General features: G+C 56.3%; 1 protein-coding gene across 3 annotated transcripts; it reads left to right on the forward strand.

Moving 5' to 3' along the window:
* The first annotated feature begins 6 nt into the window (after nucleotides 1–6).
* RHOD (ras homolog family member D) lies at nucleotides 7–12,534 on the forward strand. 3 transcript variants are annotated; one of them, XR_004621361.1, is made up of 6 exons: nucleotides 7–187; nucleotides 4,573–4,660; nucleotides 5,449–5,558; nucleotides 7,340–7,474; nucleotides 8,031–8,923; nucleotides 11,413–12,534. XR_004621361.1 is itself a non-coding variant. In XM_034645718.1 (5 exons), exons 1-5 carry the CDS (start codon nucleotides 56–58, stop codon nucleotides 8,196–8,198), a joined length of 633 nt encoding a protein of 210 aa, XP_034501609.1. In that variant the 5' UTR covers nucleotides 7–55; the 3' UTR covers nucleotides 8,199–9,499. The 3 variants fall into 3 exon arrangements, 2 of the variants coding, with proteins under 2 accessions (XP_034501609.1, XP_034501610.1); XM_034645718.1 differs by lacking the exon at nucleotides 11,413–12,534 and having other exon boundaries at nucleotides 8,031–9,499; XM_034645719.1 differs by lacking the exon at nucleotides 11,413–12,534 and having other exon boundaries at nucleotides 7,340–7,449; nucleotides 8,031–9,499.
* The last annotated feature ends 1,208 nt before the right edge of the window (nucleotides 12,535–13,742 follow it).

The following is a 13,742-nucleotide window of genomic DNA, read 5'->3' on the forward strand; positions in this document are numbered from 1 at the left end:
CCGCGCGGCTGCCCGCCTGCTTGCTCGCCCGCCCGCCTGCGCCCGCCCGCCCGCGATGAAGGCGGCCCAGGCCGCGGGCGCCGAGGCGTCGCCGGGAGCGCGGTCCGTCAAGGTGGTCCTGGTCGGCGACGGCGGCTGCGGGAAGACGTCGCTGCTGATGGTCTTCGCCGAGGGGGCCTTCCCAGAGGTGAGTGCCGGGCCCCGCGCCCCCGGCCCTGCCACGCGCGCTCGGCGGCCCGGTCGGATTCCGCACGCGCGCCCCGGGGCGCCCACCTGGCTCGCCAAGGGGTCTCCCAGCGGAGTGTGGGCTCAAAGGCAGTTCTCGCTCTGTCATCGGGAGCGAGGGCCTCAGTGGTATCATCTGTAAAGTGGCAAGAATGGCACCTCCCTGGGAGAGGTCACAGGGACCGACTTAGGCAGCCTCGGTACCGTGCAGATCCTAAGAGAGCACTTGGTGACCCAGCATGGCTGGGAGGGACTGAGGACACTGGAGCCAGGATTCAAGTCATGACTTTGCCACTTAAAGCTGTGTGCCCTTGGGTAAGCCCCCTACCCTCTCTGTGCCTGTTTTCTTGACCACATAATAGGAATAAGGATGGTGCCCACCTTCCAGGGTCACTGTGAAGAGTGGGTTGATACAGGTCAAGGGCTCCACTCTGAGTCTGCAGCATGAAGGGCTCCCTGAAATTTGGGGAACATCTCTTCACCAGCTCTTGCATGTACAGGGGACCTTTGGTGGGCTCTGCTGTGGAGGCTCAGAGCACACCAGACTCAAGTCAGATAGCTTGGTTGGCACCTCAACTCTCCTCTGACAACCTGTGTGGCCCTCAGTACTTTGCTTAGCCTCTCTGAGCCTCCATTTCCTCACACAACCTCAGAGGGCGGGAGACCCAAGAGTGGTGGTGAGGTGGAATTAGGGTAAGGCTGAGACAGTCCATGTGTACCTGGCATGTCCCGGACGCTCTGGGCATGTTGGCCATCAGTCCTTCACTGCCGTGCTCAGACTGTCCAGGTGGCTCCCAGGCACCAGGATGGGCCCCCTCCTCCTGCCACCTCTCAGCCCAGTTCTGGGAGTCTGTGGGTTTGCTTCCAGCATCTCAGCTCCCTCCTGCCTGTCACATCATCCTCCAAACCCCCAGGCTCGTGCGGGCCCTGGGGAGTCCAATGGGGCCTCGTAACAGTGTCAGACCGTCCTTTCCACTGTGGCAGCATAGAGCCAACTCTTGCTTTGTGGCTTATGGAGCTGACGTCACCTCCTCTGGCCAGTCACATTTTTTTTAAGTTGGGCGGGACAAGTTTGTGGGCCCCCAGATGCTGCCCAAGGGAACCCAACAATTATGGCATGGTGGGAGAGGGACCAGGCCAGCCAGGGTCCAGGAGACTGGCTGGGAGGGGCGTCCCGGGCTCCGAGACATCCTTGATAGCAAGGCTCATCCTGATTCCAGAGAGGTTGCAACATGGAAATGGGCATCTGGAAGTTGATGGAATGTGTGTTTTGAAGGGCAGGCTGGGGCTAGCCAGAGGAAGGGAGGACATGCTTGTCACCAGGGAGATAGACCTGTCCTTGTCTAGGCTCCTCATCTGTTTGAGGACCCCTCTACCTCCAGGCACAAGAAAGAGCTCTTCTTTTAAAAGAACTACAAGTTCCAAGCACCAGAAAGGCCTCATTTTACGGGTGGGAAAACTGAATCTAGAGAGACAGTCTTGCCTGGGGGAGCATGGCCCAGCAGTGGCAATGCAGGTCAAGAGCCCAGATCTCCCCGCCCCTGACCAGGACACTCTCCACAATCCCCAGTGCTCTGCCTGCCAGACCAGCCTTCTGCTCCAGCCCCTAGACTCCTCCTCCTGGCAGGCCTCCAAGCTCAGGGAACCAGCAGCTAGATGACCTCCAGTCCCCCAAAGAGCAGACAGTAGGCTGGGATTTGAAGGGGCCTCAGTGACCCTTGTCTGGCTGTGGCCCAGCCTCGGGTTCAGAGCAAGGGAGCAGAGTAGAGAAAGCTCCTGAGATAGAGGGAAGTCCAAGCTGAGCACCAGCTTCTGCCCAGTCCTGGCTGTCATTTGGATCAGCAACCATTCCAAAGCCCAGGGGTCTCACAGAAGGGTGGGAAGGGGAGGGGGCAGGGAGGATGAGCCCTGCCTTCCAGAACCAGCTCAGTCCCTCCTGGTCAGCACAGGGGCTCTCATGGGTGTGAAACCCCTGACTCTCCTTTCTTGAACTACGTTCCCCCATCCTGTAATGATCCGTCTGTCTTGTCTGTGAGCCCCATGAGGGCAGACCCAGGCCTGAGTCACCTCTGCCCTGGTCTGGCTCAGACCTGGCCCTGCCTTTCTGACTAAGGACAGCTCAATAGATAAGATTAGACTCTTAACTGGTCAGAGTTGACCCTGCCTGGAGGTTCAAAGAACACAACAGAAGGTGTAAACAAAGTCTATAGAGAGTGTTGGGGGGGGGGGGGGGGGTTTGTGCCAGTTACAAGCCACAGAAGCAACCCAGCCACACAGCCTGGAATGGGGCTTTCCTGCCCACTCCTAATGCCAGGGGCTAGAGAGTCGGTGACCTCAGGAGAGGCCAGTGGCCTGGGACAGAGCCTGGCCTCTTGAGCCAGAAAGACCGGGCTGCATCCTTAGCCTGCTGTCCAGTGTGTTATCTTGGGCAAGTCACTTCCCAGCTCTGTCATCATCAGGAAAATGGGATTAGTGCTTCCTGAGGTTGCAGGGATCAGAGACAGGACAGGTGGAGGGCCATGCACAGTAGGTCCCTAGAAAATGGGGATGACAGTGTCATCTCCACAGGCGTTTACAAAGTACTGACACATGTCTTCCCAGAGCTTCGTGGCTGGCTGCCTTCCACCTCAGATTGGGAGGGGTCCTGCCACAGGTGGGAGGTGGGTGAGTGGAAGCTCAACAGGTGTCAGTCCCTTCCACGGTGACAGGCTGGGGCAGGGCACACCACCTGGAGGGATGGACAGCAGCTGGCGTGGACACTGCCCCTGGCGACCTGCTTTCTAAGCAGTAGGCATCTATGCTGGGCTTCACCTGCCAGCCGGTGTCTCCCCTATCACACTGTAAAGGGACACTCTTCACCTTTAACCAGTCAGGGGACAGGCACAAGGTCACACAGCTTGTGAGGGCCAGAGCCAGTCCTAAGCCAGGAGCATCTGAGTCCAAAGCCAGTGCTCTAGCCACCATGTCACACTGTTTCCCGCCAGGCAAAGGACCTGAGGGGAGGGGCCCTGGGCAGGCTGGATGCTGGGGAGGTAGGTGGATCCCTTGTCTGTACCTACTAGTAGAGCGAGTGACAGGTGGCTAGAGTCCAGGGCGGATGGAACCCCTATCCCAGGGCCATCCTTGACTTCTCCATCGGCCCATTCTGGGACTCACCTTTTTCCCCACCCTCCCGCCGTACCTTCCCAAGTGGCCTGGAGGACCGCATTGACTACCACTAAGGGGCTGCCCCTCCCAGCAGCCCAGGGCCTGCGTCAGAGTGCCAGCGGGTGGGCAGGCAGGCAGACAGGCCTGAGTCAAGGCAGGAGCGGGCCCCACCTGGCCTAGGAAGTGGGGAGGACGGGCAGCCAGGGTCTCCCCATGCTGTATCCCCCCCCACCCCCGGACCAACCCTGAGCGAGTGAGCGAGGCTTGGGGACCCAAGCTGCAGCTGGTCCAGCATGCTGCTCCCGCAGAGGGCTTGGGCTGTGGTCGAGTTTTGAAAACCTCCTCACCTTTTGCCCAGACCCCATCTGTACACGTTCCCCCTTCTCATTCCTGCATTTTGTCTGTACAAAACCCACCCTGTTTCCATTCACCCAGCCTTTAGGGCGAGGGTGTGCGCTCAGGCTCTAGGCCTGGGGTGGAGGGGCTTGTGGCCCGAATGCCTTCCTCCAGACACCAGACAGGGCTGATAAGAAAGGCAGAAATGGAGAGAATGTGGGAAGGGATCCAGAAGGGCTTCCTGGGGGAGGTGGCATGGGGTAGGGGTCTTCGTTGGATTATGAGAGGTTGAGAGGCAAAGCAGGGACCCCCCCAAAAGCTACAAGCTCTCCAAAACAGGCAGTGAGCCTTGTTTATTACTCGCTCCCCAGTATCCGGAACGAGAGAAGGTTGCCGGTGTTTACTGTCTGAGTATATGAATGAATGAATGAGCAATCAAACGAACAAATGTAGGTTAATGTCATTCCAGGAGGAGGGGACAGCATGAAGGAATGCTCAGAAATGGGACAGTCCCCCATCCAGGGGGACAAAGATAAAAATAACGGTAGTGCGTAGTTTGTGCCAGGCCCTGCACCGAGCTTCTCGCTGAATCCTTACAGCATCACGCTGCGGTAGGCACTTTCCATATTCCCACTTTACAGTCGAGAAGGCTGGGGAGGTTCCGTGCTAGGAGACCAGGAGGCGGCAGCCCCAGGCCTCACCCCCACTGGCCCCCTGCTTCCCAGAAAGTCCCTCCCTCAGACTGTCAGGCTCCCAAAGCCGGGGCAGTGCTGCAGGCATTCGTGGGCTCTGGCCTGGGCACCGGGGCCCACCCTGCTTCAGCAGCTGTCCTCACAGCCTCCGCCTTGCCTCCTTCTTCCTCAGAGCTACACCCCCACTGTGTTTGAGCGGCTCGCCGTTAATCTGGAGATGAAGGGCAAACCCTTGAACCTCCAAATCTGGGACACAGCAGGTGGGTGTGCGGGGCTGCAGGAGGGGCACGTGGGAGGAGGGGCCCCACATGCCCAGGAGCCACGCCCTGCTCCCTTCCTTCTGACCAGAGAGGCCCAGCCAATCTCACCGATCTCCAAGGGACAGGTGTTGGCCAGGATTAGGGTCCCCAGGAACCTGAACCTTCTTTGCTCCTGCTTCCCCCAACAGAGGGTAGCCAACTGTGTCCCGGAGACAAGGGGAGTCCAGAGCTCTTTCCTGTCATGGGATGAACTATTCCTGGCCTCCTAAGCATTCCACCCTGGCTTTAGCTTCTGTAAGATCTGCCTGATCTTGACCTCTGCCCTCCAGCTTCCTGATCTTACCCACATAGGGTTCAGTCAAATTCACACCAGAGCTGAAAGCTCACCCCAGGGTATCTCAGCAGCCCCCTGACCATGCAGAGGTTAAGGGGCCTTTGTCCAGGGTCCTCCCTGCTTCCTATTTCTCACCCCCCGCCAAGCCCAGGGCAGAGCAGGCTTCGGACTAATGGCCCCAGTCCCTGCAGCCTGGGCCTCTGCCTTGTCCCCCATTCCTTCCAGAACAGGGCTCTTTCAGCAAGTGGTCTCTCCCAGACCAGGGCTAACACAGCCCACAGGCAAGCCAGGGGAACACTGCCCGGGGGGAGCGTTCGTGTGGAGTGGCCACCTAAGCCCCACGTTTGTATCAGACCACGAGGCACAAACCAGGCCCTGTTCCGGGCTCCCCCATCTGCTGGGATGACCTCCTGGTGTTGGGGGAGATCTGAAGGGATCTCCCACCCCCCACCAGGGCAAGTTGACTATGACCGCCTGCGGCCCCTCTTCTATCCCGACGCCAGTGTCCTGCTCCTCTGCTTTGACGTCACCAGCCCGCACAGCTTTGACAACATCTTTAACCGGGTAGGTACCGGGGGGGGGAGGTACAGCCCTCATAGCCAGGCCACTCTGCTCTGTCCCCACCCTTGACTCCGCAGCCTGTCAGAGTGTGGCAGGCCCTGGATGACAGTGAATCCAGCACCTTTGGTGTATATATGGGGAAACTGAGGCCCAGAACAGGGGCAGCAACTTGCCAGAGGTCCCATAGGGATTTGGTGGCAGGGTCTGGACTCAGAACTCTGTGGCTCTTTCCATCGTGACCTACCTGAGAATGCTGGGTGACCCAGAGGCCCCCGCATCTCCCCAGCCTGGGCCTGCCCGAGGTTGCAAGCACCGTCTGCCTCCAGCAGCTCTCAGTCCCCTTCTGTGTGACTGCTGGCTTTTGGCAATCCCCCAAGATGCCCCCCAGGCATGCCAGGCCTTCCCAAGGCTGCTCACTGCCCACGGTGTCAGGGATGTGGTCCCTTGCGTTGTTCTGCTCCTGCCCCTCTGCTGCCATGTGAATGGCATACAAGCATCATGCACTAGGGTTCCTCAGAGCACAGCTGGTGACGGCGTGAGTAACATTAACCCCAACACCGATGGTGATATTTTTGGAGAACTTACCTTGTGCCAAGCACTGTTCTGGGCACTTCTGCCCACTCACTCGTCTACTCCCCCTAACCTGATGGAGCCAATAATAGGATTATCCCCAGGCTGGGAGTGGGAGAGAGGTTTTGACCAGAGCAAGTGGAAGGTAGTCTTGCCATTTCCCAAGATGAGAAGGAGCAAGTGGGAGCTAGGGAGGTGGGAAATGGGGGCCTGTTGGACATCACAGTGGAGGGCCAGGTAGACACGGAGGTCTGAGTCCGCAGCTTCCAGGAGAGGGCCAGGCTGGGCAGATCCATTTAGGAACTGCTAGGGGGGAAGAGCCTTGGATGCGGGAAGGTCACCTGGAGAGAAGCAGAGAGCAGGGTCCCAGGGCAAAGTGCCCACCAGGCTGTAGAGGAGGGAGGGATCCCTTCCTGGTGCCAGGCTGAGGAATCGGTATTGGATTTAGCAGGTGAAGTCACGCGGGAGACCATGATCAGGCACAATTTTGTGGAGGGTCGAAGTGTGGGGAGTCAGCCCAGGACCCCACCCGGGCCCCATCTGACTCCGGGAGCCAGACGGTTTGATGCCAATTTTTTCTGAACAGACAGACTGAGTAGGCACGCACTCCTGGAGATCTAAATCCCCTGTCTCCGGATTCTAGACTCCCCAGTTGTTGTCCAGGCTGCAATAACCAGGCCCCAGAGCCTCACATTCCGAAGAGCAGCTGACCCAGAATAGGAGTGTTCCCTCCGACAGGCAAACAGCTGCTGCAGCCATTTTGTGAGCTGCTTTATTTTTAAAGGATGACTTATTTCTTTATATATTTTACCCAGTTGGGAGGCGGTCCTGGAAGCCCTTACCTTGCAAAGTGGCAGGATTCTAGACCAGGCGGGAGCAGGGCTCTGGGCCCCAGCCCCTGCTCAAATCTTGCCACTTCCAGTTGTGTGACCAGGGCCAAGTTATGTGACCTCTCCGAGCCTCAGTTACTGCATCTGTACAATGGGATTGATGACGGAATTTGCTTCGTAGGGACTTGGGGGCTCGAAGGGTTCATACACGTAAAGTCTTAGAGCCTGGCTCAGAGTAATTCTCCCTAAATGTTGGCTGTGCTGATTATCATTGCTGGAGTCTGCCGGGGGAGCGAGAGGGTGTCCCTTTCTCCCCAGCTACGGAGAGGGACAGCAATCCCGATGGCTAACACACACACATACGCACTGCTACCCTCCCCGCAGTGGTACCCAGAGGTGAACCACTTCTGCAAGAAGGTGCCCATCATCGTCGTGGGCTGCAAGACTGACCTGCGCAAGGACAAGTCACTGGTGAAGAAGCTGCGGAAAAATAGGTTGGAGCCTGTGACCTATCACAGGGTAGGAAACCCAGCCCAGGGGTGGGAGGCTGGTCCTGGGAGGGGGACCTTCGGGGTGTGCTGATCCTGCCCAGCCTCTCAGCAGCAAGAGGCATCCAGCACACTCAGGGAGTCAGGGTAGGGGTCATCTTGGAATGGTCTGCGCTTGGAAGTGGTACCTAGAATATTCTAGAAGGTTCTGCCTATGGAAGGGAGAGCAAATGGTGTGCCCATTCAGATAATCCTCCCACCCACTTCACAGATAGGGAAGCTGAGGCCTGGAGAGAACCCAGCTCTTCAGGTCACAGGCCCTGCTCTGCTATATGCCTGGGAAGTGGGTTAGTTGGTGCCTTGAGAGGCAGGGACCCATCCTGGAACTGAGGCAGGAAACCCAATATAAAGCCATGAGAGTGCTTGGTCAAGCCAGGAGGGAGAAGCTGTAGGTGTCCTGGAAAAACTCACCTTCCACTTGTGTCCTGGAGACTCCCTAGGATGGCCAAGGGGGCTGTGGGAAGGCAGGACGTGAGGCCCCCCAGAGGCCCCCACCTCAAGGCAGCCCCATCCATTCTCTCTGTTAGGGCCAGGAGATGGCGAGGTCCGTGGGCGCAGTGGCCTACCTCGAGTGCTCAGCCCTGCTCCAAGAAAACGTCCACGCGGTCTTCCAGGAGGCGGCCAAGGTGGCCCTCAGCAGCCGCCGTCGCAACTTCTGGAGGAGAGTTACCCGGATCTGTTGCATGGTGACCTGACATCGCGAGGCCCTCCCTACCCCAACCACCCCAGCAGCACAGGAAGGAGCTGGGCGCTGAGCTGCCCGTTTGGCTGGGCTGGACCCAGTCCCCAGGCTGTGATCACTGAACTGCATGTCAAACCAATGGACACCGCCAAGGCCGGGCCCCTGACCCTGGGGCTGCCATCCTTGAACTAGAGCATAACCCCCCTGAGGCCTGAGGAAGGGCTTCCAGAGCCCACCCGCCCTGTGGAGGGCTCCTCCTGGAGTCCCCTAAAATGACTATCAGACTCCCAGCTCCCAGCCTGGACCACACATCCAGAAGCAGCCTGTTCAGCCTGGTGCCACCTCGCTGCCACTGTTCCCAGGGCTGCATCTTCGGGACCTGGCACTCCCAGGACCCTGGGCCACAACTCACACCCTCCCCATCCCCCTTCCCCCTGCCCAGCCAGTGTCACTGTAACAACTACAACCACGTTGCTTGTCAGTTATGTCACGTGCCTTACTTTACACACATGTTCTGTAGCAGAAAAGACCCCACCACATGTAGGCACTGGGGTGGGACTGCCTGGATCCAAACCCGGCTTTATCACTTTGGGACCTTGGGCCAATTACTTGAACCCTCTGTTCCTCGGTATCCTCATCTGTGAAATGGGACCAATCACAGATGATGTCGTGGAGACTGTAGATGAGTAAGAGCATCATGAGACACATGCAAAGAGCTCAGCAGGTGCCTGGAACCCAGTAAGTGCCCACAAAAGGTTCACAAGTGGTTTTTTTGTTTGTTATGATAAATATATAATATTGCAGAGATGTAATATACTCAATAATATTATATTAGGGTTCAATATTATGTTAGGGTTTTCCAGAGAAACAACCATATAGAACCAATAGGGTGTGTGTGTGTGTGTGTGTGTGTGTGGAGAAAGAGAGAAATTGTAAGGAATTGGCTCATAGGATCACAGGGGCCAACAAGTCCAAAACCTGTAGGGCAGGCTGGAGATTCAGGTCAGCTGACATTGCAGTCCTGAGTCTGAATTCTGCAGGGCAGGCAGGCTGTCTGTGCTGTTGACTTGAAGCACAGTCCCTTCCTCAACAAACCTGTCGTTTCTCTTAAGGTCTTCAACTGATTGGGTGAGGCCCACCCACATAGAACCAGCCTCAAACATGCACCCCTTCAGTTTCATTAGAAACAGCTCAAGGGAGGGGTGCCTGTGTGGCACAGCAGTTAAGTGTCTGCCTTCGGCTCATGGCGTGATCCCGGCGTTATGGGATCGAGCCCCACATCAGGCTTCTTCAGTATGAGCCTGCTTCTTCCTCTCCCACGCCCCCTGCTTGTGTTCCCTCTCTCGCTGGCTGTCTCTATCTCTGTCAAATAAATAAATAAAGTCTTTAAAAAAAAAAAAAAGGGGGCGCCTGGGTGGCACAGCGGTTAAGCGTCTGCCTTCGGCTCAGGGCGTGATCCTGGCGTTATGGGATTCGAGCCCCACATCAGGCTCTTCAGCTATGAGCCTGCTTCTTCCTCTCCCACTCCCCCTGCTTGTGTTCCCTCTCTCGCTGGCTGTCTCTATCTTTGTCAAATAAATAAATAAAATCTTTAAAAAAAAAAAAAAGAAAGAAAAAGAAACAGCTCAAGGGGGAGCACCTGGTGGCTCAGTCGGTTAAGCGTCTACCTTCGGCTGAGGTCAAGCCCTGCATCGGGCTCCCTGCTCAGCTAGGAGTCTGCTGCTCCCTCTCCCTCTGCCCTCCCCCCACTAATAAATAAAATCTTTTTTTTTTAAGATTTTATTTATTATTTATTAGTCAGAGGGGGAGAGAGAGAGAGCACAAGCAAGAGGAGTGGCAGGCAGAGGGAAAAGCAGGCTCCCCACTGAGCAAGGAGCCCAATGCAGGACTCAATCCCAGAACCCTGAGATCATGACCTGAGCTGAAGGCAGACGTTTAACCGAGCGAGCCACCCAGGTGTCCCAATAAATAAAATCTTTAAGAAAAAAAAAAGAGAGAGAGCGAGGTGCCTGAGTGGCTCAGTTGATTAAGTCCAACTGTTGGTTTTGACTCCAGTCATGGTCTCAGGGTCGTGGGATCAAGCCCAGAGCCAGGCTCTGTGTTCAGCATGGCATCTGCTAAAGATTCTCTCCCTCTCCCTCCCTCTGCTCCTCCCCACACTCATGCATGGTCTTTCTCTGTCTCTCTCTCTCTTTCAAATAAAATTAAAAAAAAAAAAGAAACAGCTCAAGGGAGGGACCACTTCGTGGGAATGTGGCTAACTCAGTAGGTGGAGCGTGTGACTCTTGATCTCAGGGTTGTGAGTTCAAGCCCCACCTCGAGTGTAGAGATAATGTAAGAATAAATATTTTTTTAAAAAGGAAAAACAGGACAAAGACAAACAGCTCAAGGGGAGAACACTTGTGCCAGAGGAGGGCTCATGGCTTGGGTTGCAGAGCTGAACTGAGGCAGGTGAAATGATGTTACTGGCCTGCTCCAGAAACCCCACATGGGTTACAGGCTCCACTCCAGGGTTTTACTATAAACTGCTCAGGAATGGGAAATAACTTCCTGGCCTAGATTGCTAGCCTGATTGCTCCTCCCTGCCAAGCATACCCCATGTCCAGAATATTCTCTATTCTCCCCTGCCTGCCTTCCCCAAGCCCAGCTCAGACAGCCCTCTTCTCTAATTTCCCAAAATACATGTTCCTGGAGCCCTGATAGTTATGTTGCTATGATGCTTTTCACACTGACTTCTTGCACATCTGTCTCCTTGCACTACACCTTAACTTCTGTGAAATCAGGACCCTTGTTTGCTTTGTCTTTTTGTCCCCAGCCCCTAGCTGAGGATGTGGCTTGGCCTGTTGGCACTGATGAGTGTTCCATCTCGAGTCAGTAGCAGATCTGGGTTTGAATGTCAGTGCTGCCATTTTCCATAGCTATGTGGTTTTATGAGAGTTACACTCTTCGACCCTCGATATCCCATCTGGCAAATGGGAATGGTCATATCCATCTACAGGGTTGTTATGGGAAGGAAGTGACAAAATGCTTGTCGGGTGCCTAGCACAGTGTCGGCCATAAAGGAGGATGCAGGAAGCAGGGAACAAATTGCAAGAAGTACGGCTGGGCTGGACAGGATGTCCTATACTTGAGGGCAAGGTGCCGAACAAGAGGTCAGGAGACACAGGTGCTGGCGTGGGCTCCTTCCCTGAGATAACCAGGGACTCTGTCATCTGTTCCTTCAACAGCCTGGTGTCTCAGGAGCTCTCTGGTGTGCCCCACGCTACGACAAGGGCTAGGGATATTACACAGGGAATCGCGGTTTGTGCCCTCAAAGCCAGGTGTGTTGGCAATGCCTGGGATAAGCAGAGAGGAGGGGTCCCAACCGCTCATCACCATGTGGCACGGTCCTGTGTGTCTCCCCGCTGGACTGTCAGCTCTCCAAGAGCACAGACTGGGTTTGTCAGAATCCCCTGTGCCTCAAGTTACCCAAGAGAAAGCACTTTGTGGAAAGAGGACCAAGGGTGAGTATGGGGGATGACGTGTCCCATCACGGCGACCCGAGAGCCTGAGATGCTGTGTGTGTAAAGTCTTGCAAGGCAGGGGGACAAAAGGATATGGGCCAAAGGGGGCCGATAAGATTAACAAGAAGGTAGAAGGAGTGATGTCCTTGTCCCGGGAGGGTCTCGGTCTTCTCACCTGACAATGGGACTAGTAAGTTCCGCTTCCTTGCCTCTTATCTCCTGGCAGTGTTCTATCAGGAAGGAGAAGATTAGATAAATAAACAGGTTTGATGGTTAAATTTATGTGTCAACTTGATTGGCTACAGTTCCTAGGTGTTTGGTCAAACACCAGCCTGATGCCGCCCCTGAAGGGATTTTTTAGACATAACGAACATTTGAAGCAGGCGGCTTTGAGTAAAGCAGGTGACCCTGCGTCGTGTGTGGGCCCCCGTCCAATTAGCTGACGGCCTTAAGGGGCAGGTTTCTGGAGGAAGAGGGTCACGTGACCAGAGGTAGCCCTGACAGTTTAATTCAACCCTCACTGCATTTCACCTGGGACACATGCTGAGAGGTCAAGGTCAGAGAAGAACAGCTCTTGGAGCAGAGGGGAAGCCAGATGGGGTCAGGGAGTCAGAGGATACAGTCATATGCAGGGAAGCGGCTTCTGGGGCTTCGCACAGAGGGGGATGTGGGCACATGCCCAGTCTCATGGGGTCCGTGCAGGGGAGCAGCTGAGTCAAGAATACACATTTGTGGGGTGCCTGGGTGGCACAGCGGTTAAGCGTCTGCCTTCGGCTCAGGGCGTGATCCCGGCGTTATGGGATCGAGCCCCACATCAGGCTCCTACGCTATGAGCCTGCTTCTTCCTCTCCCACTCCCCCTGTTTGTGTTCCCTCTCTCGCTGGCTGTCTCTATCTCTGTCGAATAAATAAATAAAATCTTTAAAAAAAAAAAAAAAGAATACACATTTGCTTTCTCTCCTCGCCCCGCCCTTGGCTGCTCTCCTTCACTTTCTTCCAGAGCTCGTTACCGTCACCATGTGGGACGGTCTTGCTCGTCTCCCCACTGGACAACCAGCTCCCCAAAGCACAGACTGGGTTTGTCAGAATCCCCAGTGCCTCAAACAGTGCCCGGCATGTAGGAAGCACTAAAGAAATACCCGCTGGATGAATTGGCTCACACCCGGTCCTGCCTGGATTACCACATAAATCTCCCCGCCTTCCTCCTCCTCACACTCCGCCCCCCCCTCCGCTTCCCTTCTTCCTCCCCCCACCACCCCGCCAGCACAGCCACTCTCCCAAGCACAAGCACGGCCTTCCGCAGCCCCTCTGCCCAGAGAAGGTCGTCCAGCTTCCCCAGCTGGGGACTTGAACTGTCCCGCATCTGGCTGCCTATCTCCCCTGCCTCGTTCCCGGACACCTGACACTCTAGCCACACCGGGCAGCACCACGGACCAGTCCTAGCCTCCAAGGCTTTGCTCAGGCTGTTGACCCACCTCGGCATGCCCTTCCTCCTGATCACTGCCTGTTCAAATCCCCCTTCCACCCCCAAATCCTTCAGAGTCCAGCTCAGACACCACCTTGCCCAGGTAACCCGTGGTCCTGCTGACTATATTCACCCCCCCTGGCGGCACACACCCCATAGGGTCTGTTGTCTTTGCACGGGGCCCCTTGGCTAGGGAACTGGGCTTTGCTTCCCGACAGTGGGAACAGCCAGATTGGGCTCCTTAAGATGACAGTCTGGTGGCCGACTGGGGAGGATGGCTGGGAAGGCAGGGGCAGGAGACCAGTTGGACAGCCGCAGATGTCCAGACACGACCCGAGAAACAAGCCAGCACAGGTCAAGACCAGGTGACTTCTGGGCTGGGAAGTCGAGGTGGCGGCCTGGGTGGACTGCAGGAAGGGTGGGGACGCTGAGAGTGAGGGAAGAATGCAGGCCTCTCCCCTGCATGAGAAACTTGGAGAAGGCGAGCCCCTTCCCTGTTGGCGGCACGGGAGAGGCGGATCTCGCCAGGCCACCCCACGCAGCTATCCCAGGTGTCCCGGGAGGGCACAGCGAGAGGCAGCCCTTGGAGA

The sequence above is a fragment of the Ailuropoda melanoleuca genome, chromosome 16 (assembly GCF_002007445.2).
Source record: "Ailuropoda melanoleuca isolate Jingjing chromosome 16, ASM200744v2, whole genome shotgun sequence".
NCBI classification, from domain to species: Eukaryota; Metazoa; Chordata; class Mammalia; order Carnivora; family Ursidae; genus Ailuropoda; species Ailuropoda melanoleuca.

Coding starts and splice junctions, on each gene's coding strand:
- RHOD (XM_034645718.1), top strand. CDS start 56: ATGAAGGCGGCCCAGGCCGCGGGCGCCGAGGCGTCGCCGGGAGCGCGG. Junction 188..4,572: donor CCGAGGGGGCCTTCCCAGAG/GTGAGTGCCGGG, acceptor CTTCTTCCTCAG/AGCTACACCCCCACTGTGTT. Junction 5,559..7,339: donor TTGACAACATCTTTAACCGG/GTAGGTACCGGG, acceptor CCCTCCCCGCAG/TGGTACCCAGAGGTGAACCA.